Source organism: Argiope bruennichi, chromosome 11 (assembly GCF_947563725.1).
Source record: "Argiope bruennichi chromosome 11, qqArgBrue1.1, whole genome shotgun sequence".
Lineage (NCBI taxonomy): Eukaryota > Metazoa > Arthropoda > Arachnida > Araneae > Araneidae > Argiope > Argiope bruennichi.
This window is the reverse complement of record NC_079161.1, coordinates 77,585,703-77,608,933: the sequence shown is the minus strand read 5'-3', so window position 1 is coordinate 77,608,933 and position 23,231 is coordinate 77,585,703. Positions and strand designations below refer to the sequence as shown.

The window sequence follows — 23,231 nt, the reverse complement described above, 5'->3', positions numbered from 1 at the left end:
CTAAATCCTCTTGACGATTTTCAGCTGCGTCATCTAAGAAATATTAGAACATTTAGAGCATCTAGAACATTAGAGCATTTACTGCAAGAATACCGTTTAGCTAATATCATTTTGAATATCATCACATTTTTCCTTCTAATTTTAGGAGTTTTAAAAGGGTTACTTGCTCTTGCTATTTCAATGATATTGCATCATTCGTTGGAAATAAAAAAAAAAAATAGATTTCTTTTATAAATGGCGTAGTGTTTTCGAAATCACATGAATTTTTTTACTTTATCGTATACTAAGTACGGAGAAAATGTTGTAATCGTCAAAAAATTCGAACTTGAGATTTTTGCGAATCTTTACGTTTTAGAATTTACTTCCCTGTATTCGAAAAACACATTTTTGGAAAATGTCTGTTTATCTATGACAATGACCGCTTAGATTATTGCTTTTAAATTCTAGATTTTTACTTTCGTTTCAATTTTGCAAGCACCAAGTTTCTTTTCCTTCAAACATTTTGAAAAAAAAAATTAACTTTTCCTTTTCACAGAATTTTCTATTTGGAAAATTCTTTCAATTATTTGTTTTCAAACGATATTTTAAATATTTTTCTTATTTCTGTTATTGGAATTTTAGTTTCTTTTCTGGTTTTTTAAAACACCGTCATTAATTAATATATATATATACAGTGGCTCAAAAAATTGAGAGTACACCTTACTTTTACATCATAAATCCGATTTTAAATATAAATAACACATTACCGGGAAGTGCAAACATGATTTTATTTTTACACATAACAAATGGTTTAAGTTAGAGTAAAAATAAAAAAAAATCAACGAAAAATTTCAAAATTCAAAATTTTCAGAAGCATTTTAAATAAACATACGCAGAATTTTACCTCAAAAAATTGAGAATACACCAATGAAATTTTTGCAATATCACGCATAGAAATAAAGTATCACTATTAAATTGCATGTCTTTTGGTTCTTATAATGGCCTCTAAACGTCATTGTACCGATTTGACCAAATTTTGTTGGTATTTGAAGATATTTTACGCCATTCTTCTTGCACCATTTGTTTTAAATGGGTTTTGTTTCTAATTTTGTGTCTTTGAACGCCTCTTTTGGGTATAGCCCACGAATATTCAATGGCATTGATGTCAGGGTACTGTGGTGGTGTGTGTAACTGCTATTTACAATGAAAAAGACTCCATATTTTGAAGTTACGTGTATTCTGTTTGGGGTCGTTGTCTTACTGGAAAATGAAATTTCCATCTAAACCCAAATCTTTAGCCCTTTCCTTTAGATTTCTGCGAAGTATATCCAAGTAAACCGTATCATTTATAATGCCATCTATAAAAATTAAATTTCCTACCCCGAATGAAGCCTTGTAACCTCAAAACATCACGGAGTCACCATCATGTTAAACTGTAGGACTTAAACGTTTTGGATACAAAGCAGTATTAGGCTTTCTCCATACAGTAAGATGGTTGTCACTGCCAAAAATGTTGAGGTTTCTTTCATTACTAAATATAGATTTCTTCCAAAGGTTATTGGTCTTCAATTGATGAGTTTTTGCAAACTTCAAATGCTTTTTCTGAATTTACAAGCTGGTGAACGGTTTCTCTCTAACAATGCTACTTTTATATCCAGCTTGTTTAATGGCATTTCGCACAGTTTCAGCACTTACACATCTGCCTATCATTTGAAAAGTTTCAGCAACAAGTTGGATAAACCATATGGTCGCAGCAATCTAAAGGAAAGTGTTAAAAATTTGTCGCAGTGAAAGTCGCATTTATCAAGTAAACGTAAGGTGTACCACGACCTCCGTAATACAAGGCCTCACAACTAGTTTGTGACGTCACACGATTAGGATGATTGCCTGCCGTGAGCAGAATTCTGCTTTCTTCCTTGATGTTTAGATATATTTTAAATTCACTTAAAAATAACTTACTATTCCAAATATTAAGACATTAATCTTGCATAAAATTCAAGATTTATTTTTTCCCGTGTGAATAAAAGAAACGACATGATAGAAAATCTTGAAAGTCCTCTATAGCGTATTGACCATTTAATAACATTAAAACTTTCGAAGTTGTAAATTTATTAGATATATACATTGAGGTATTGTTAGTTTTCTTGTTTTAATAGAGTTTTTTTTATTTTATTAAAAGCTGTTAAAAATCGTTTTATTTTTTCCTTGAAAATATTTTTTAAAGCTTGAAATTAAAGTTTTTGATGATTTTTTTTATTGTAGTGACAGGTAATACATGTATTTTATAAATTAACATATAATTGTTTACTTCTCAAATTACTTATGAACTTTCAAATAAAATATTAATGTATTTAATATCAGATTCAAATTTTACACCAACTAATTCTGTTGATAAAAAAGAATTGCTTTCACACCTTGTTTTTTCACATTAAGAATTGTTTTCATTTAATATATTAGTAATTCATACAATTTAATAAACTAGCTTTCACATTTCAATGCATTTATACTTAATCTGAAGTAACAATAAAAGATAACACAAATAAAAAAAAATCACACACTATTTGAATCATAACATTTTATTTTCAGAGAGACAATAACAAAATACATTTTGTTTCCCAACTTTATTATAAATTTCACACAGACAAATGAAAATAATTATAATATTAAATAAAGTTAAAATACAAATTTATAAATAAAAGTTAATAACAATATTAAAAGAAACAATTGTGATAAAAGTCAATTAACAATTTAAACTGATATTACTTGTTATGCTTGAAAGTTTAATATTAAATATTTTTATCATCCCTCCTCTGTTTCAAGTTAGTAATTTTTAATTTTTTTCCTTTCTTTTTTCTGCTTTCTTTACAGCTAGGTTTTTTTTTTCTGAATTAAAGCTTTTGACCATAAAAACTTGGGAACTAGAAGCAGAAGCTTCAGAATCACACGACATGCCCGTTACACAACCACCTTTATACTCAAAATATTCTTTTATGTGAACTTCATCTAGCAATAAAGTCACAATTTTATCTTTCTCCAGCAAATATTTAAATTTCTGTTTTATGTACAACAAAAAATATGAATCTAGCTGTTCTAATTGTGGGCTTACACTATACTTTGAACACAGATGATTTATAGTATTTGGATGAGGCAGAACCAAATATCCACTTTGTCTTAGGAATTTATATGCAGATGGTGCTATAGTATACAGTAAAGATGAAAATATCTGCGTGCATATTTATTATTTCCAAGAAAAGAAACTTGCTCCATCAAAAAATTAATTGCTTGCGAGCTAAATTCAGAATTTTCAGAAAGGGCCTTTAATAAGTTGCCTATTAACTGGATTGTATCTTTTACTTCAATTTTCCCTTTTAACTCATACATAAAATTTTCTAAATGATCTAGAATTTCTATAATTGTACCTGATTTACTTATGACTAATGGAAAAGAAAAATTGCCTAAACTTCTAACCTCATGATCTGCAACATATGCATGGGCTTCTAATTTGGAAGAAATTAATAAAGAATGACTTACCTTAGGAGCTTGAGAAGTGTCTAGACAAATAAAAATTATTTCGTTTGCTTTTTGAATTGCACTCCATATATTTGATTCAAAGTTTTTAAATTTTAAAATTAAATCAGAAAAAGTGTTGATTTTTTCTAACTCCTCTTTTTTTGCTATGTCCTGGAGACTGCTATTTAAGCTGCTTTTAAGTTTTCCATATCCTTACGTGTTGCCCTATCCATTGGAGTTTCTCTTCTTGCTTTTGATTCTGAGGAAAAATATGAGGGTAAATTAGGGAAAATTGAAGGTACAGCACCAGGTACAAGCCTAGAAAAAAAAAAAAGTAGAATTCATTAGATAAAAAAAAATTAGTAATTTTATAATGCATAAACTGAAAGCTAACGTATGTTGGACAGTATTAAATAAAATCATACTATTAAATAATAAAATTTAAAATCAACAGATACATTTATTCATCCAAAATAAATAGTTCAATATTGTGTTGGAATATCTAAAATAATTATTTATTATTACTACCATTCAAGTAATACAATATTCTACATGAATTAATCAATTGATTTTACAAGGTATGAAAAATTGATTTAAAAACAGTTAACTTTTCATTACTTTTTTTAAAAAGTTTAAGATATTTTGTAAAAGTTGCATTCATTTATAATTAAAGATTGTGTATAACTAATGATATTTAAAAATAATAAATATTAATTGTTTTATATATAATCTGATGATTTATAGATAAACAAATAAAAACTATATTTTCTAAACCTATATGAGCATGCAATTCATATTGTTTTACAACTATATCTAACTTTTTTTACATAATATTTTAGAACAAAATATAAATTTAATTTGCTACAATCTATAGTCATGATATATATAATAAAAAATTAAGTTTTATTATTTATTAGATGATTTTAAACTTTTTTATAAGAGTATAATAAGAGTAAATCACTTAAATACTTTGTAAGATTTTGGTGATAATTATTACATATTTCTAAAAAAAACTTACCTTTTATACTCCATTGGTACTTGAATAAGTTCTCCTGTACTGGTATTAAACGCTTCTCTAACAGTTAAAAACTGATTTTCTGGAAAATGTTTAGCACAGACCTACATATATGAAACAAATATTAGGCTTAAGTCAAATTTAAAAAATATATATATGAAGTATAATTAAAAAGATACAGAAACAAAACATTTTAAATATTAAGAACAAATTAAAAAAAGACTATGAGAAGTAACAATAAAACAAAGAAATTTTTTATTTAGCTCAAGCAAACAATACCAAAGTAATTGGAAGCATAAGCAACTAAATGTAGAGAAAACAAAATGACAGAAATGGAAGTTATACATAATTTTAAATGTTTCACAGTTCAAGAGAATTAATTAACTAAAAACTGTACAAAAAAGAATCAAACTTACCTTACTATATTTAGTTGGCACGAAATTGTCCCGCTTTATTGCAGAGATCCATGCTCTTCTAGTGCTTTCATCTCTTGGAAACGAAAATACTGAAATATTGGGGCTATTTTTCGTGTAATTACTTTTACAATTAGGAACACAGCGCGCACTAGGCATCTTTTTTACAATAAATTAAAATTAATATGAAAAAAAGATAAGAAAACTTTTAAATAAAACCAGTAACACATTACCCGCACTTCGCTACGCCAACATCTACCGTGACTAAACGCACTCTTTTACACCAGCTGCCTTTAGAATTTTCCTGAAAATTCATCCTAACTCGTGACGTCACGGGCTGAACGCGTTGGGAGTTGTGAGGCCTTGTATTACGAAGGTCGTGGGTGTACTCTCAATTTTTTGAGCCACTGTATATATATATGTATATATATATATATATATACAAAAGTATTAGAATCAAGTTAATAGGAAAAACAAAAACCAAATAAAAATTAAACCAAAAAAATTATTAAAAAATATTAAAAAAGAATCCGGCCTGAAGACTTTTTCAAGGGTCACCCTCAGGCAGGGATTCATATAAAGGGATTTTTTCTGTGAGGACATACAGACATTAAGTCTAATAATGATTCCTCGTGACCCGAAAATCCCCCGAAATTATGCTCAAGAGATACCATTTTAACAGAAAGGAAATACAAAATAACAAATTAGAAAAAAAACCACAAAGTAAAAATACAATAAAAACAATAACAATAAAAACAAAAACAGCATTAAAATTAAAATTAAAAACGAAAAGGCCAAGACATACCATCCAACAGTGAACGAAACTTTAAACAATCGATTGTGATTTCCTGTTTTTGAAAGTTAACGGTAAATTATGTAAACAGAGGTAGGCAAACTAAACTAAAACTAAAACCAAAGTTCCTTTTTGGTTTTAGTTTAAATAGGTAATAAATTTTAGTTGCGATTTCGAAACTGTTTTGTTTCGTTTTCATTTTAGTTTCGTTTTCAAACTTTTTCTTACTTTAGATTGGTTACTTATATATATATATATATATATTGATCTTCCAAAAAATATGTATTTATATATAATATTATAAATGTTTTGAAACATCTTCATTCGTTAAAATTATAATTAAATAGACCGTGCGTAGACATTTATCTCAAAACGCTTAGCACTAAAATACATTATTTCAAAGACAAGCTTAGAAAACGATATTTCATTTTCTATTAATCCATATTTTTGAGTCTTACAAATAAACAAAAGTAGAATTTTAAATAATTATGCATTCCATGCCAACTGTTTAATTCTCACGAAAGCTACGAGTAAACATTCAAATAAAAAAAGTAAGCCATCAAATGTTGATAAAATGTATTTGTTTTCTAACATCTAATATATTTTTCTGTGTAGTGCATGATCAGAAATATTTTAATTAAGAGCGCTTTTCTGAATATTAGTACAAGTTGTCTTTAAAAGAAATTGATAATCGACAAATAGATCCTTTTTCTATAACGTTGTATCTTTCAATATGACTGTTTTATATACAAGAAGAATGACGAGTTTCGATTAAAAAATGCCAGAGATTTGTTTTTAGAAATTTAAAGATTTCAGGTCTTCTTAATTTGAACACTTGACAAAATTTCTCGGATTTTAATCTTTCTCAATAAATGATTCCCCTGATTTCAGCCCATGTCTTTTTCTTTTCTCCCAATACAATAGCTACAGATTAATAGGATTACTTCGCGATTTAAAAATTCCGATAACAGTTATCGATTGATATAAATAACCGAAAATAACCCATCAACCATACTTTTATCTCATTGACGAAAAACACACTTACATTAGGGCTAGCTGCAATTCAAATAAAAAATAAGAATGGAAAAAATTCATTAATTGTTGTTTGTCGGCAGTTATTTCTCAATAATTCATTTATGTATTGTTTGTAATTGAATTGTTTTTTAAAAATTTGTTTTTAGATACTGCACGCCGAGTTTTAAAATGTCAATAGTTTACTTGTTTCGGTGTTCCTTGCAAGATTTTCTTCATAACATTCGCAATCTTAGGAACCGTCAACATTTATTGCTTGATCTTGCTTACAAAAAAAAAGCTAACAATTTTTGAAAATTTTAAGTTGTAAAATTTTCGAATGTACCACAGCGTAATGTTGAATCATTTTAAGTAAACTTTAATATGTGTTAAAAATCTCAGTTTGTCTTTAATACTTTAATCAATTCTTTTATATTATACACGGTAGTTGATCGGTGAAGTCCTTTTAAACTCTTTAAATTTAAAATGGCGTTTCGTATTGCCAGAGAAGTAATGTGAAGTTGTAGTAAAGTGGCTATGCTGAGTTTATTGAAACAGGTTACAGCGCCCTTAGAAGCGAAATAAGAAAGTTACAAAAAACAATAACAATAATAAAAAAAGGAAATCGACTAAAAAATCCATTGGTAAAATGTACTCCATAAGAGTAAAAATACAGAAAAAAGTTTTATGGAGTTTTTTTTTTTTTAACAAAATTATTGTAAATATTTGCGATTACAATTATGAACTTTCCGTGACTTAAAAAGAGGTTCATATTAAAATTAGAAAATGTATTATCCGGTATTCCCTCCCTCCTTCCCTAGTACGTTTTTATGTTTTTTTTAATTATTTTTGTTTCCTTTCCTCGTTGCTTAAATTTCGCTTCGTCGGTGGATAATTATGATAATATCGGAGAATACATTTTTCAGTTTAGGATATATCTGTAGTGATGAGTACACAAAAATGCAGACCGGGATAGCCTGGTTGGTAGGACGTTAGATTCGCGTTCCTTGGGTTGCGAGTTCGAACCCCGTCGCTCTTTCACCTCTCCATGTCCTCCAGTCCTACATGTCGAGAGTAATACCACTGGGGGTATTGGATCAGAAGTGATCGTTCTCTGATACAGGGCAAAAATTACGACCTGTGGGTGAGTGAACGAAATGCATGAATGAAGTCAGCCCTGTAAAAAGAGTTGTGACGTGTGTGTAGCTAAGTCGTACTCTTAGCACTAGATGGTTTTACTGAAAAAACAAGCGACGCACAATTGGTTTAAAATCACAAACTTCTAAAGTCAGTGGGCTTGTCTATGACAAGTGCCATTAGTAACAACAACAAAAAAATATGTATTTAATATAATCGCAATGTACCCGAAATGGCAATAAAAAATGAATATATTGTTGTAAATATACTGAAAAATTTATTAAAAGCAGATAGAAACTGTTTGGAATTAAAAATAATAACACTGGAAGTGTCAAATTGGTATAATATAGTCGAATTTCAAAGTCATTAAGGCAAATGATAAAATTGTTAATTAAAAATATGATTTAAATTTTGAAGAATTCTTTCTTAGAGAGTGTCTACTGTCTAAAAAGTATCTAATTTCTCTAATTCCAATGAACGGCCCTACAGAACATTTTGAATGATATATATACATATATAAATATTTCATTAGGCATGGTGCAATTTACAACTAGTATTCCAGGCTATGCACATTATAATTTAACCTCCTTGGAAATGTGTCATTAATTTAGTCTATACACATTCTAATTTAACCATTTTGAAGTTAGCTACTGAAAAACGCAAAACATGGATGGATTTTAGAAAGGTTTATTTTTTGGAAGATTCATCTGAAAACAAGATTTATTTTTTGGAAGAACATTTGGATCAAAATATGACTACATATTTTTTTTTCAGTCATCCAAAATATAGATTAAAAGATTCTATCAATTTTATAATCCTGTAAACAATGGTTTTTCGTATATTTTCAAGTGCTGGACCTGCTTAAAGTAGTGATGACGAATATTTTAAGAGCGTTATTACGTAACCAATATCAAAAAGTCACAAATACAAGTGATCAATACTTTTCAAAAAGGGGTGTGATTCAAATCCTTGAAACGTTCTTACTGCTGATATTTCGATTACAGTTTTGGATCACGATAGAAAGTATCAATCGATACGATATCACTGAAATTTGTCGGAGCGGTGACTTCACTGGAAAGTAACAATCGATACGATCTGTCCAATCGAAGCTCTAGAAAGAAATCTGTGATTGGATTGAAAAGTGAACGGACCGGTTATTGGAATTATCGTATCGTTTCATTGAATTGCATATCACTGAAATTTATCGGAGCGGGGATTTCACCGGAAAGTGCGAGGCTTCACTGGAAAGTGCGAAGTTATCGCTCCACTTTACAGGAGTGACCGATATTCGTATTTGATGATACACTATTCCATACAGATCATTTTTAATTGCTCGTGACATGAATGACTTTGATTACATGTATTCTGTTTACTGCTGGCGCCATCTATTGGTAGAATATAGGACTAAAGTAAACATTTTAAAGAAATGACATATATTTTTAACTCACCTTTTCCAGAAAATAGTTCACTCTAATAAATAAATTAAATAAATAGTTTTGAGAAAAAAAAAATTTAAGAAGTAAGGTGAAACAGATAAATTAATTCAACCACACGTTACTTAAATTAGTAAATTAAGTATTAATTACAATTAATAAATTTTATATTTAATATTAAGTAATAATTTTTAATTAATAATATGATTGAAATAACAGATATTTGGAACGCATATTTAAAAATAACAATAGCAATATTATTTGTTATTCAAAAGATCGTGGATTATGCATCTCTAGCTTAAAGCTCCTAAATTTTACAGCTCTTGTTTGATAATGGTTCTTATATTGTCAATAAGACTGAAGGAAAGAAATACGGAAAAAAACTCTTCACCCTTGCTCATGCATTTTATTTAGCATAAATATTTTAGTATTGAAATATAACTTTATCATATAAAAATCACTGATATTTGAGACTCGATAATTACTAAAAGTAAGTACTTCAACTATACCTTTTCCAGTCGCAAAATTTGTTTTCAAACAGCACGTGTAGTTACCCAGTCCGGCTTCTAAGTTAAATAAAAGGATAAAAGGTGAAAATTATCATCTTATCATTTAAATAAATGTCGACGATTAAAAACTTAAATAGTTTGTGTATTATACTTTGTAATTTTTTTAGAATATTTGCGCCTGAATGTTTGTTTTATGGAAATTATTGCTTATAATTCTTAAATTTTTTTTGATTTGTGTAGTAATCTAGGGGAAAAAAAAAAAAAAAATTCTTTTATTAAAATGTTTTGATTTTTCAAATTTTGAACCAAGTGCATGAAATTGATTGATATAATTGCTACCATAAACAAAGAAGAGCTTTAAAACTTTCACATTATGAATATTGTCTAGAAATAAGTTTTCTTTAGCCAATTAATATTTTTTTTCTTTGCTTTGTGAATTGACTGAGTATGCCATTCGAATTTTTTAATTAAAAGATATTTTTTGCTTTATTTCAGCATTTTTTAAGGGTATAAACAACTGTAATTTATTAAATTTCTTCCTTAATTAGCACAATGAAGAAAAAGCAAGAAACCAAAGAACACTCCCATGTAAGTAACAATATGTATTCTTAAGAATTTGTTTACTATCTAATTCAGAAATATTAAAATAAGTGTTTTTTCAAAGTATAATATCTACATAAAAGCACTTAAAATTTACATGAAAAATTTCTTTATTCTTAAAATAACTACAGAATTGTTCTTTTTGTCATCAAAACACTATATGTAGTATTCTTGATTGTTCTGAAATTGTTTTAGAAAAGTAAATATAGTATGTTTTATTTCTTGGTTGAATTTCAGATGAAAATTACTGAGTTTTTTAAAGAATTATAATTTAATTTTTGTAATTAATGATAGATATCTGTAATTTATTTTTAGATAATAAATAATCTGTAATACTTCTTGCTATTTCTGTATAATTGTCTACATAATTGTTTAAGTTATTCTGCATTCTTCCTTTGTTAATTTGATTTTAGATATCCTCAAGTGTAAATTCTGGTATCAAAATTCTTTGTTAATGTAGGAAAAAAAAAAAAAAAAAAAAAAAATGCTATAATGTGCCCCCAAAACTTAGAAAATTTGTATTGTTGTTCTGAAATATTGTTGCATGCTAGTAATATCATGCTGAGAAAGCATTATTTGTTGTGTAATCTGCATTTTTATGATACTGTATTGCTGTCATTTCTAAATAAAGTTTAAACAAATTCATAAAGTTTTAATCAAAAGCAAGATGTTTAGATTAAATTTTAAAAAAAAGTGGAATAAAATTGAAAAATTAATATTTTTGAAATACAAATTTATCTTCTTTTAAAATTAAAGTAGTTATAATGTGGCAATGACTTCATCATTAAATAAATTATTGAAGGGATGATAACAAAAAACTATTGTATTCATTATTATAGAGTAATTTTTAAATATTTTACAAAAATAAAAGGCTGTAAAAATAAATTATTACTGAAATTTTTTTTAAATTTTAAAAGTAGTTTAAAAATGGTTTTTATGCACTTATACACTATAAAATTAAATATAACAATCTTACTATATGAATTGCATGCACTATGATGCTACTGTTCGTGGGAAATTCAATGCTCATTTTTTGTCTGTTACATTAATCAAAATTAGATAACTGTTTTACAGTAAAATCAAACTTACAGTAAAAAAACAAACAATAAATAATATTTAATTTTATGGCTATTATATTTATAATTTAACTCTCTTGAAAGTCTTTTAATGTGGTCTTAATCTCACTCAAGTCTAATACATTTTAGCAACAGATCCTTCCAACCTGATGTAATCTTCAGGCAAATATGTTGTTTACGATTATAAAAGTGTTGATTGTTATCAAATATTGGACTAATTATTTCAAATATTTATTCTATTCAAGATGAAACTTGGTTATAAATTAGTTTATAATGCTGGTATATATTATTAATTTTTAAGATAATTAATGTTTTTTATTGTTAGAAAGTAGTGACAATTTAAACCATTTGGAACAGGATGTCTCTATTCTAGACATTAAATAGGGATGGAGGGTACGTGAAAGGAATCATACTACAGGGATTTCATGTCGTTAAGCCTTTTAAAATAAATAAAATCAGAAATAAATAAAATAAAGTTTAAGTCCTAATGTTGTAAATTTTGGAACCTATTTAAATTATTTGTTAGCTGTCACATACTTTAAAATTAGCATTTAGTAATCTTATTAAAATATATTTATAAAATCTCATTTCTGTTGTGAAATAATTTTCAGAAGCCCTATTCAGTTTTGGGTAAAATACATGAATAAATTTTAAAATAAATATTAAAAAATTCAAACCTGCAATACAAAATAAGTAGAACACTGACACACAGTGAGCTCAGATTCAGATAAAATATCTGCATCAGAATCACTTAAAATCTCTGTTTGCTAATTCTTTAGGTCATGAACTGCGCCACTAATTGCATTATTCATAATGTGAAACTTTCTTCCTTTGATAAATAATATTTTCTTACCAAAAAAATCAAATTCAAGGCATTCCAAAATTAAAAAAAAGAAGTACACATAACATATCTGAATGCTAGGCTAAATGCAACAGAACTGATGGGGAAATGCAAATAGGCCTTGCATAGTAGCAAAAATAAAATAAAAAATAATAATAAATAAAATATGGAGTGAACCCAGCTCTGTTTATTTACATTACAGTTACCCCTCTCTGCCCACAACACTAGATGAATAAAATTACAAAGTGAGGCAGATTATAAGGTAACTGGAGATAAGGACTCTAAAACCACATCCATTTCATAAGTAATGGATACATGGAGCCATCTAGTGACCTTTAAAAATCGTTCCAGTTTAATTTTTACATCATCTGTCCCCTGAGCTTAACTTCCAGCAATGCACGGTGGTGCATTGCCGTGAGAGACATTCATAGGTGATGCATATATGGCATGCCCATCACAATAAGATATAAATAATGATTTTTAATTCAATTTTAATTTTATATCCTACAAAATTACATAAGAAAGTATAATGGCAAAGCAAAAGAAAAGATTAAATGCAAATTTAGAAATTCGCAAGAATTATTCTTAACTTGGGGAATATTAGGACACAATACACAATATGCACATTTTTTACTTTCAGCTCTGATGTCAAGATATGCCATCATATCAAATAAAATTCTTAATATTGTCATTGATTCTTATGATCATTACAAATAGTTAAAATTAAAAAAATAATAATAAAACAGCATTTCAAATACATGAAATAGAAAAGCGTTTTTTTCCCCCCCAATAATTTTTATCTGTTCATATTTTAAAATTTCAATACTTCATTCACATATTTAAATTTCAGAATATATATTTAAATATATGTAAGGAATTTTATATTTATTACAAGGAATTTGTTTTTTTAATATTTGAAATATTGCATTGATTTTTATTAGATGAGCGTCCTGTCTGGACTAGAATAAAACAATATAGAAGTCTCTGGACAACCAATTAGAGCTTCCTTTCCCTTCCCCAACTTTCATAATGAGATATTTTTAGTTAAGTTATTCAATCTTTATTTGTTAGTTTAAATTAACAAATATTTAGGCAGCTTCAAATAACAAAATACTTGCATCTGATTCACCTTCGTGAGAGGTAGTTTTAATGTTTTATATACAAAAAACAAACAAACAAAAAAAACCCATCTTTTTCCTCTGTCATTACTGAAATGTTTTAATGCAAAATTTTGCTGCATAACTTGTCATTTAAACTATTGCAAAAACAAAAACAAAATCTTTGATTATTAAACATGAAAAAATTGTAAAAAAAATTCCCAAAGATAATGTACTTAAATTTAAATTTGGTTAAATTTAATTTGAATTTGAGTACATGGGAAATATGTTGTTGTTGTTGTTGTTTCTTATGGCACTTGCCATAGGCAAGCCCGCTGTTCGAAGACAGCGGATTTAGGCCTGGGGGGGAGCGCTTCTTGTTTCTATAGTAGTGCCATCAAGGGCCAAAACAACGACTTAGCTACACACACATCATAACCCTTTTTACGGGGCGGACTTCATTCACGCATTTCATTCACTCAAACACAGATCATAATTTAGACCTGAATCAGAGAACGATCACCCCTGATCCAGTACCCCCAGTGGTATTACTCTCAACATGGAGGACTTTGTGACCACGACAGATTTAACGCTCATCAGCCACCAAGCACGCGGGGAATCTTCGGCCGGCGGGGTTCGAACTCGCAACCATAGGGACGCGAATCCGACGATCTACCAACCAGGCTATCCTGGCCTCACATGGGAAATATAAACATGATAATTTACATGGTATAAAAAAAAACCTCTGAAAATATCACAAAACAAATCTCAAGGCTACCAAAAGTTGCAGAACCTTAAGCAGTAGTCTGTTTGATAATCTGGTACAATGTTAGTGTTCTGGGATTCTTAAACAGTTACCTAGGTGTACTTGATGGTAAAACCTACATTTCCTCTCTCTTAATATTTTGAACACTTTTTAATGTATGCGTTCTAATTTAAAATAAGTCTTAAAAGTGTGGAAATTTTCTTTAATTATCTGCTTACTTTATTTTTATTTCAAGCCCATTTTAAGGAATTATCTATTTTTTTAAAAATTTATTTTGACAGAAGAGGAAAAAGCAAAAGGTAGCAAAGGAAACAGAGAATTCTGACTTTATAAAAGCTGAAGTTTTAGATTTGAAGGTATGTTTATGTAGTAATATATAATATCACCATTGTCTTAATGTTCTTGGAATATTTTAGTATCTATATTCATTGAAGAAAACTGAAAATACTTTTAATTTACTGAAAAACACAAAACTATTGATAAAAAAATTATTTGAAACATTTATTAAATTAATTTATAAGTTCTTTTGAAATAATTTTTTTTTATTGTTCTATGAAACATTGTATTAAATCTTGCATTCATTCTTTCACTTAATTACAAAATTTATTCATTCTAAATATGTACTGAAAGCTTCTAAAATTACAGTTTACAACTCTAAATGTTATTGTATATAATACTTTTGTAGTTGAAAAATTTATAAAATATTCATTAATTTTATGGAATTTCTTTATAAAAATATTTTTTTTGTATGCTTTAAACAGACTCTGAGGGAAGGTATGCTTCTTCTTGGTTGTGTGATTGAAATTCGAGCACATTGTTTTCTCATGTCTTTGCCTGGATGTCTTGTTGGAAGAGTTCCTTTAGCACATATCTCAAATAAATTCACAGAAATTATCAGAAGTTCTCAAGAAGAAGAGGACCAAGAGGAAGAAATCGAAGTATATAATTTTTTTATAAATATTGTTTAAAAATAATTTTACTTCTCATTTTGCTGTGATATATTTTATGCTATTTTTAGAAATATTTTGTTGGTATCTTTATTTATAAAGCAATTTATTATTATTTTTTTATTCATCCACATTTAAAAGTAAATCTTATATTTTTATAAAATGCAGATCTATTTAATTTGTTTTGCTTTTGTATTGTTTAATCACAGTTTAAAAAAATGGTGCATTAATGTGTTTAAAAAAACATTTAATATATTTTTTAAGCTGATATGTGGGTGTGTTTGTATTAGCTTAACAGCAGTCAAAATATGAACTCAGTTTATCAAATGCAGCAACTGTGTGCTGCAAAACATTCGACATCTTTGCAGTCAAAGTTCTTGACACATTGCATATATTTTAGTAGAGAATGCTCTAATCAGAAATTGACATTTATGCTTTGTGTCTGTCAACTATTAATTTAATTAAAAAAAATTAGATTTATTATCTTATTTTATTAACAAATTTTTCTTTCACATTCTAGGCAGATTTGCATTCAGTTATTGAATTAGGTGCTGTATACCCTTGTAAAATCCTTAATATATCTCAGGAAGAAAGAAGGAAGCCATCTATTATATTATCTATCAATCCACAAGATGTAAATGCTGAACTGCGATTATCTTCTCTGTTTTTGAAAATGGTAAGTTTTTTCTCTTTTTGTTGATGGAACTTACATGTATTTTTCTTGCTTATGAATGTATTTGAAATCGAAAGAATACTGGAATTTTTACTGTACAGTTCTTTTAATTTATCAGAAATTTGTTAAATGATTATACTTGTAATATAAACTGAAATCTGTTTTTAATGCTTAATTTTCTTTGGTGCTTATCATTTTCTGATCAGTCTTTTAGGATTTCTTAATCTTTCATTAAATACTTTTGTATCAGTATTTTTTAAAATTGAGATTTTTTCTTGAAAATGAAATTTAATTCTTCTAGAGTTTTAAATCTGAAGCATATATAAAAATATATTTTAAAGTGTGTGGTTTAATGCATTCCATGAAAAGCAGGTTATAGTGCATTTGATTAAATAGAAAATTTTTACCAGAATCTAAATAGTTGACATTAGTCTTTATTCTCTTTCTGTTGATGGCTTTACTGGAGTGCTTGTGTATTTCTGGTTCCACTGTATAACAGTAATGCTAGGATGGATTTCGTATCTAGAACATTAAATTGTGTAGCTTAAAATTTATTATACAATTATAATCTAAGAATGGAACCTTAAACATTTATTACCAAATGAAAATAATTTTTAACTCTTTATTTACAATACTGGATTCTCTCCTTTTCATTGTATTGTTTGCATATATGTACTATGTTAAGGTAATCAAGGTAAAACATTTTAGAATAAAAATTTCAGAATAATTGTAAAATGAGAATTTTTCTTTTCTATGTTTTTATTGTTGCATCAATAAGCAATAGTATAATTATGCTTTCCTAGACTCAAATAATCAAATATTATATATTAGGTTATTAATTATACATATGTCTATTATTCTTATTTAACCTTGTTTAATAAATATCTTTGTATAAGTAACTTATTAATTCAGTACTGATTGGATATAATGTAAAATTTTAACATTCCCCCCCACCTTCTAACTATTTAAGTTAAAGTGGACTTAAAAATAAGCAAAAATGGACAAAAACATGAAATTTTATTTTTATCATTTCGGCACCAAAATATTTGTTTATATTCAATAAAAATTGTGTTGCATGATATATTGTTCAATAAAATAAGTATTTCCAAATCCTAGAGACAAAAAACAAACAAACATATTTTAATTACTTTCCTCAAAATGATATTGTAATTAGATTTTAATATCTTTGAAATGTTCCAGATGTCTTAATTTTTGAAAAATTTAAATAGAATTGATAATAAAGAATTCGGTTGAACATTAAAAGAAAATAGGGTTTGCATTTTATATTTCGAGTTTTTTTAATAGTTAAAAGTCAATTTCAGTATAAAAAACATAAAATTCTTATGAAAATTCAGTAAATGTGCATAAAAATATTTCTAAAAAATTAGCATTTCATTGGAATTACAAAATCATACACAGGTTTATTCCAAATAAATTTATGTTGGGTAATAAAGAAAAAGTAATAAAAAAATTAAAAATTGAGTTTTCTGAAATGTTTTGAAATTTTAAAAAAAATTATGTCTTTTAATTTTTTAAAAATAATATTTCGTTTTAAAAAGAAATTTGACTTATTTATATTTTAATACATACGTATAAAAAATTTCCTTAAGTTAAGTAAATAATCTGCAAAAATGCCTAATAGTGTCCACTGTTTCCTTAAAAATACTTGCTAAAAGTAATAACTTTGTGTTTTGAAAATTAAGACATGAAATATGTTCGAAAACTTTAAATTCTTAAATTATATTTCATGTTGGTTTTATCTTTTAAGGTTCTACATGCTGCTGTACAAAGTATTGAAGATCATGGTTATGTTATGGATATTGGTGTGAAAGGTTCCCAAGGATTTCTTCCTTTTAGTGCTTCTAGTGGTCAAAGGAATTTAGTTCCTGGTCAAATAATTCCTACTTCTGTTAGGAAACTACCATCCCAAAAGGGTGGAAATGTGGTGTGGCTGTCTGAACTTAGCTTTAATGACCAATTTCCAGAAGTAAGAAAGGGGGAAAAAAACCCTTATTATTTAAGTTTTAATTTTTGAAAAAAATTATTGTTTTTAAATTAAAGTTTTGCTGTTGTCATCTTTTTTGTATATAAATATTAAATGCATTACGTATTTTATGAAAATGTTTGATTGAAATTATCACAGATTATAGAATTATTTTAGTGTTGTATTATGAACTGAATTTGCATTTAATGTTATGGCAATTGAACAGCATTCAGTGTTGAATTAGAATTTGAAGTACGCACCTTAATCCCTTTACTATGTCCTCTACTGTCTAATTAGACAATATTCGCTATTTTGGAAGAGTATAATAATAATTCAAGAGATCAGATATTCATACATTCCATGCTAATTTTTTATTGATGTAATAATGTCTGTGATTGCCTGAACTTTAGTACAATCCTTCATTTCTGAATTAGCAATGTCACCTTTCTTAATTTTTCAAATTTGACAAAAAAAAAAAAAAAAAAAAATATTAAAGATTTTTTTTTTTTTTTTTTTGTAATTTATATGATTATGCTATCCCATATTTGAATTCATAACGATTAAGCAAGAATTAAAAGTATTTCTGATAAAAATTAGAAATGTGGATTATTGGTTATGAGAAATTCAGTTATTAATTTCACCAGTTAAATTTGCTAAACTGATAGGTGATATTAGTCATTAAGTAGTTATTTGGAAATATTATTAAATGTTATAGAAATGATCAGGCACCATAGTTAAAGGATAAACATGTCTTGACTATGAAGAACTCTTTGCACTGAGAATATGGTTAATGGAATGTGAAGGTCTTAAATGCTCTGTTCAGCTCAATTAAATACTCCTGAAAGTCACCACAGAACCATCAAACTCAATAAATTACCCAAAACCTGGCATATATTCAGGGGCGGCGGCAGAGATTTGCCGACGGGGAGGCAAGACAAATCCGACAGGGGGGCAAGCACAATATCTCTAATTTGGCTTCAAAATAACTCATAATAATTAATTTTATATTTAATTAAAGAAAATAAAGTATTATTTAACTTTTTTTAATTCAGATACTGATCCTTTCTTTCATAGTTAAAAATTTGCAAAGATATTTATAAAAAAAATGTTGTTTTCAGTTTCTTTTACTGACTGTCAAAATATCGCTAATATTTGAGCCTATTTTTTATGACTCTTGAGATTTAATTGCATTAAAATCTAATTTTAGAAAAAAATATGATTATATTCTTTCTATGATTATTATTTTAATCTAGGTTGTAGTATATAGATAGGAACATAAATTGCGGCAGAATGGTGTGTCATTCTAAATGAATAAATGCATGTTTTTATCGTGGAATCTATATAAAATAAATGTTGAAAGAAAAAGTTTTATAAAAGAATTTTTTTTTAGAAATCTAGAATAATAAACAAAAAATATTCGATGTTTTCTTCAAAAAATAGATTTTTCAGCGTAGTTCCCTACCTAAAATATTTGTTAAGTAGGGATTGCAACAATGAGCAAATGTGTTCCGAATTCGAGGAAAATAAGTGCGTGTGCTCAACAAAAATTTACTATTGATCGGACACGAACAATATAGAATGCTGAAAAGATACAATGTTATTGTTTCTTAAGAAGGCCGGAGAAAATATTTTCTAAATTTATGCATAAACTTACTGTTTTATGTAAGATATGAAAAATATTCTTATGAAAAATGGACTGCTTAAACGTTAGATCCCCCATGTATTTATTTTTCAATATATATTTAGGCTTAAAAACCAATGCATTTTATTAAAAAACAATTAGATCTTGAATATGAATTCCTCTATCTTCATTTTTAGGCACGCGTTCTATGGTTAAGTACATTTTTAATTCGAAGTTATTGCAAACTAGCAATCCACCCAAAAACGTGAGTTTTATCTCCTCAGTTGCATGCATTGGGTTTGCTTAACCCCTTCATATACAATAGCGAATCTGGCTCGCTTGTGGAATTATTGAATTTCAAATTTTAAATCTGAAATTAAGTGAAAGCATTAAGTAATTTAAAATGCAAAAATCCCTTGAAAAATGCATCATTACCACAAATTCCCCTATATTATTCTAGGGATTAAAATAACAGTAATTGTCCAAAATAAGATCTGCCATCTTAGTAGGAAGTTAAGTAAGTTCGTATGTCAAGGGATTAATGTGTTATTTATGAATATTCTAAAAATAACTTTTAATAATCTTTTTATCAAGACATCTTTATTCAAAGTCTATTAAAAATTTAGAAGCATCTGAAATTATATAGTTTTTGCTGCGAATAGTAATTGAAATAAAAAAATAATATATAAACGATACGTTCCCGATTACATAGTCTTAATATTGAATGGAGAGTCTGAAAATAGGTTGTAATTTATTTATTTAACAAATTGCATACTTGGATAAATTCTTTTAGTGTAGCTAAAAAGCTATCAAACCACAAATATTTATTTTTGTCGTCAACTGCAGTCAGCAATATTTGTTTAGTGTAATAATTGTAGTCTGATAAATTAGATTGCAAAAGAAAACAGATATTTTACTATTAAATAAATTTAATTTACAATTTTACAATTTACTTTCTTCAGTGATTTATAATGAATTCACATAATGTGGCTACAGCAAAATAACTCTTTTTAGCTTGCATATTCACAAGACTTTCAAAAGAAAAGAGTGTTTTATTAAATTTAGTTTAACCATTAACTAGATTTTAGTCAGACTATTCTCATAGTGAAATGAATAAAATAAATTTATCAGTTCATTACTGAAGAAGTAATAATTATATAAATATGATGACGATAAGTTTTAGAACTTGATTTTTAATGATGAATTATGGAAAACAAATCTATCGTCTTATTCATGAATAATATAAAAGCATCAATTTCTCTAATAATTCCACTGAAAGTAATCGAAGTGATGAAAACAATTTTTTTCCATTATCTATGATAAAATCTTATCCGAAGGACAAAGATTAGTCAGGAAAAATGTGACGTCTTATTCATTGGACAGCTTATTGATTATTCTACTAAATTTAGCATAAATAAAATGCTGAATGAACATTATGACATTTAAATAAAATGACTGAGAATTTGGACTCGTCGACAACCATTCACATTGAATTCTTAGTCGACCCATCAAAATTTTTTGACAAAATGGGACATATTTTAGGTCTTATTCACATGTCGTCTTATCGGTTATATTTCCAAAAGTAATGCAAATTAAAAACTTGATGAATGAATTTGAATCAAATGTCTGAAAATCTGTGGATAGAGTCTTCGACATTCATCACATTCAGTTCATAGTCGATCGCCTAAAAGTTGCTGGCAGAAAGAGATATCTTATTCACTTGTCTGATATATTGCCAAATCAAGTGTAAATTATAAGCTAAATGAACGACATTTTAATCAAGTGTCTGAAAATCTGCAGATTTAATGTCTTCGGTATTCACCGCATTGAGTTCATAGTTGGCTGACCAAAAATTGCCAGCAAAACGAGAATATCACCTTGTCGGTATCTTATTCACTTGTTACCTTGTCGGTTATATTAGCAAAAGTAGAACAAATTATAAGCTTAATGAACGACATTTGAATCAGATGTCTGAAAATCTACGAACTTAACATCTTCGACATCCATTGCATTCAGTTCTTAGTTTGGTCTATCAGAAATTATGCGCAAAATACGGTATATTATTGACCTACCACCCTATTGATTATTTTGCAGAATATAGTCAAATTAGTTTAACCATTACTGGAAATACTTCAACTGTTTACAATATATTAACTGAGGTGGATTTTAAATAATCATATTCGATAATGCGCTACTCTCTACAACCGTCCTAAAATGGGAACACTTTTGCCAACGAAACTCTCAATCTCTCGCCGACGAGGGGGGGGGCAAGAGGCTGTCGATAGGAGGGCAATTGTCCCCCTGCTACCGCCGCCTCTGCATATATTTTTGTTTAAACAAAGTGAATAAATTTTATTTTGCTGTTTATATAGCATTTTAATCATGGTATTATGTTGAAAATTTTTATGTTTTGTATTAGATTCATGTTTTTTTAAACATTTTTTTTTTTATTTTTTATTTTGTCTTTTAGGTTGAAGATGAGAGCTTAAAACTGACATCTCTCTTACCAGGGACTAATGTGACAACTTACATTACTGAAGTATGTCTCCTCTCTGTAGGATTGTAAAAATGTATTTTAATTGAGTAAAATATTTTTTTAAGTGAATAATAGGTGTATTTTTAACCTATATAATTTTATAAGACATGTTTTTGAATTTAACTCTTTAATTTTTTTTAGATAAAAAGCTCATTTCTTTATGGCAAGTGTATGGATTTTAATGCATGCACTAATGCAATGTCACTTGGAAATCTAAGTATAACTGAAGCCTGTAAGGTAGGTTGCTGTACATTTTCCTCATTTTTTTATTAAAAAAATTGCAGTTTTCTTTTGCTTTTATGTCACTCTAATCACCTAAGAATATTGATTAACTTTGTTTTCATATAAATAACTTAGATATGTCATGTCTGAGATTTTACCAAATTATCCAATTTTATAGCTGTGTTATTTTAATTTTCTTATGTTCTGTTTATTATATACATGAACCTTTTTATTGGAGACAATCCCATTACATCATAGCACTATTAAAAATGTAATTGTGCGGTTCATATGTCTTCCGAATTTCATAATATTATATTTTCACTTTCTCATTTGTCTTGTAAAATACACAGATATTAAATAATCCTTCTTCCTTAGCTTTCAACAATGGGAGAAACTCATGCAATTAAATATTTGATGAAACAATAAAAACAGTTTGAATTTTAAGATAACAATGCAATCAGTTGTTGGAAATAAGGCAAAAAAATTATTTTTAAAAATTACTAAATTTTGTCAAAAGTTCCTGCAATTATTTAATCGGGTGTCATTTAAAAAATATTTTTTTTTATATTTTAAAATGATGTAAAATTCATTTTTGTGTGGTAATATTTTTGGAAGTTATTGCAGAAAAATGCCAAAATTTGATTTAATTTTTAAGTAATTAAATTTAAAAAAATTGTTTAGAGATGCACATTCCCATCTTCCAAAATTTATTGGTAGCTGTAAGTCAAGTAATCTGACGTGTAGAATGCCAACACACATATATTCAGCTTTATTATTAGTGAAGAAGTGTCTAATGTTTTTTCCCCTTCTTAAAATCCAAGATAGTGTTACAAGAAATAAAAGATGACTTAATATTAGCATTCTTAATTTATAGAAACATATTGAAATGACTCGCTCCTTATCCAATTGTACATTTTATATAATTCAGAAATTTCTTGCATTTTTGAATTCACTAAAGAAAATGGTCTGAAAATATGTTATATATTTAATCAAAATTTATCTTTTATTTTGTGGCACGAGTTCTTTAATTGTTTAAAAGAATTTCTTTCTTTTAAAATTTTCTATTGA

General features: G+C 27.4%; 2 protein-coding genes across 3 annotated transcripts in view; one reads left to right on the top strand and one right to left on the bottom strand.

Annotated features, from left to right (window-relative positions):
• Positions 1-2,879: 2,879 nt before the first annotated feature.
• On the bottom strand, positions 2,880-5,154 carry LOC129957650 (THAP domain-containing protein 2-like). Its single transcript, XM_056070087.1, has 3 exons — positions 4,921-5,154; positions 4,508-4,608; positions 2,880-3,807 (listed from the first exon to the last, which is right to left on the bottom strand). Exons 1-3 carry the CDS (start codon positions 5,074-5,076, stop codon positions 3,675-3,677), a joined length of 390 nt encoding a protein of 129 aa, XP_055926062.1. The 5' UTR covers positions 5,077-5,154; the 3' UTR covers positions 2,880-3,674.
• Positions 5,155-9,805: 4,651 nt separating this feature from the next.
• The window catches only part of LOC129957644 (protein RRP5 homolog), a 42,220-nt gene continuing 28,794 nt past the window's right edge, over positions 9,806-23,231 (top strand). The window contains exons 1-8 of one of the 2 annotated variants that reach the window (XM_056070080.1): positions 9,806-9,881; positions 10,296-10,388; positions 14,462-14,536; positions 14,942-15,118; positions 15,648-15,803; positions 17,569-17,787; positions 21,876-21,944; positions 22,083-22,178. In XM_056070080.1, coding sequence (XP_055926055.1) covers positions 10,353-10,388; positions 14,462-14,536; positions 14,942-15,118; positions 15,648-15,803; positions 17,569-17,787; positions 21,876-21,944; positions 22,083-22,178 — 828 coding nt within the window. In that variant the 5' untranslated portion in view covers positions 9,806-9,881; positions 10,296-10,352. The remainder of the gene's footprint in view (positions 9,882-10,295; positions 10,389-14,461; positions 14,537-14,941; positions 15,119-15,647; positions 15,804-17,568; positions 17,788-21,875; positions 21,945-22,082; positions 22,179-23,231) is intronic. The other variant, XM_056070079.1, reaches the window with a different exon arrangement.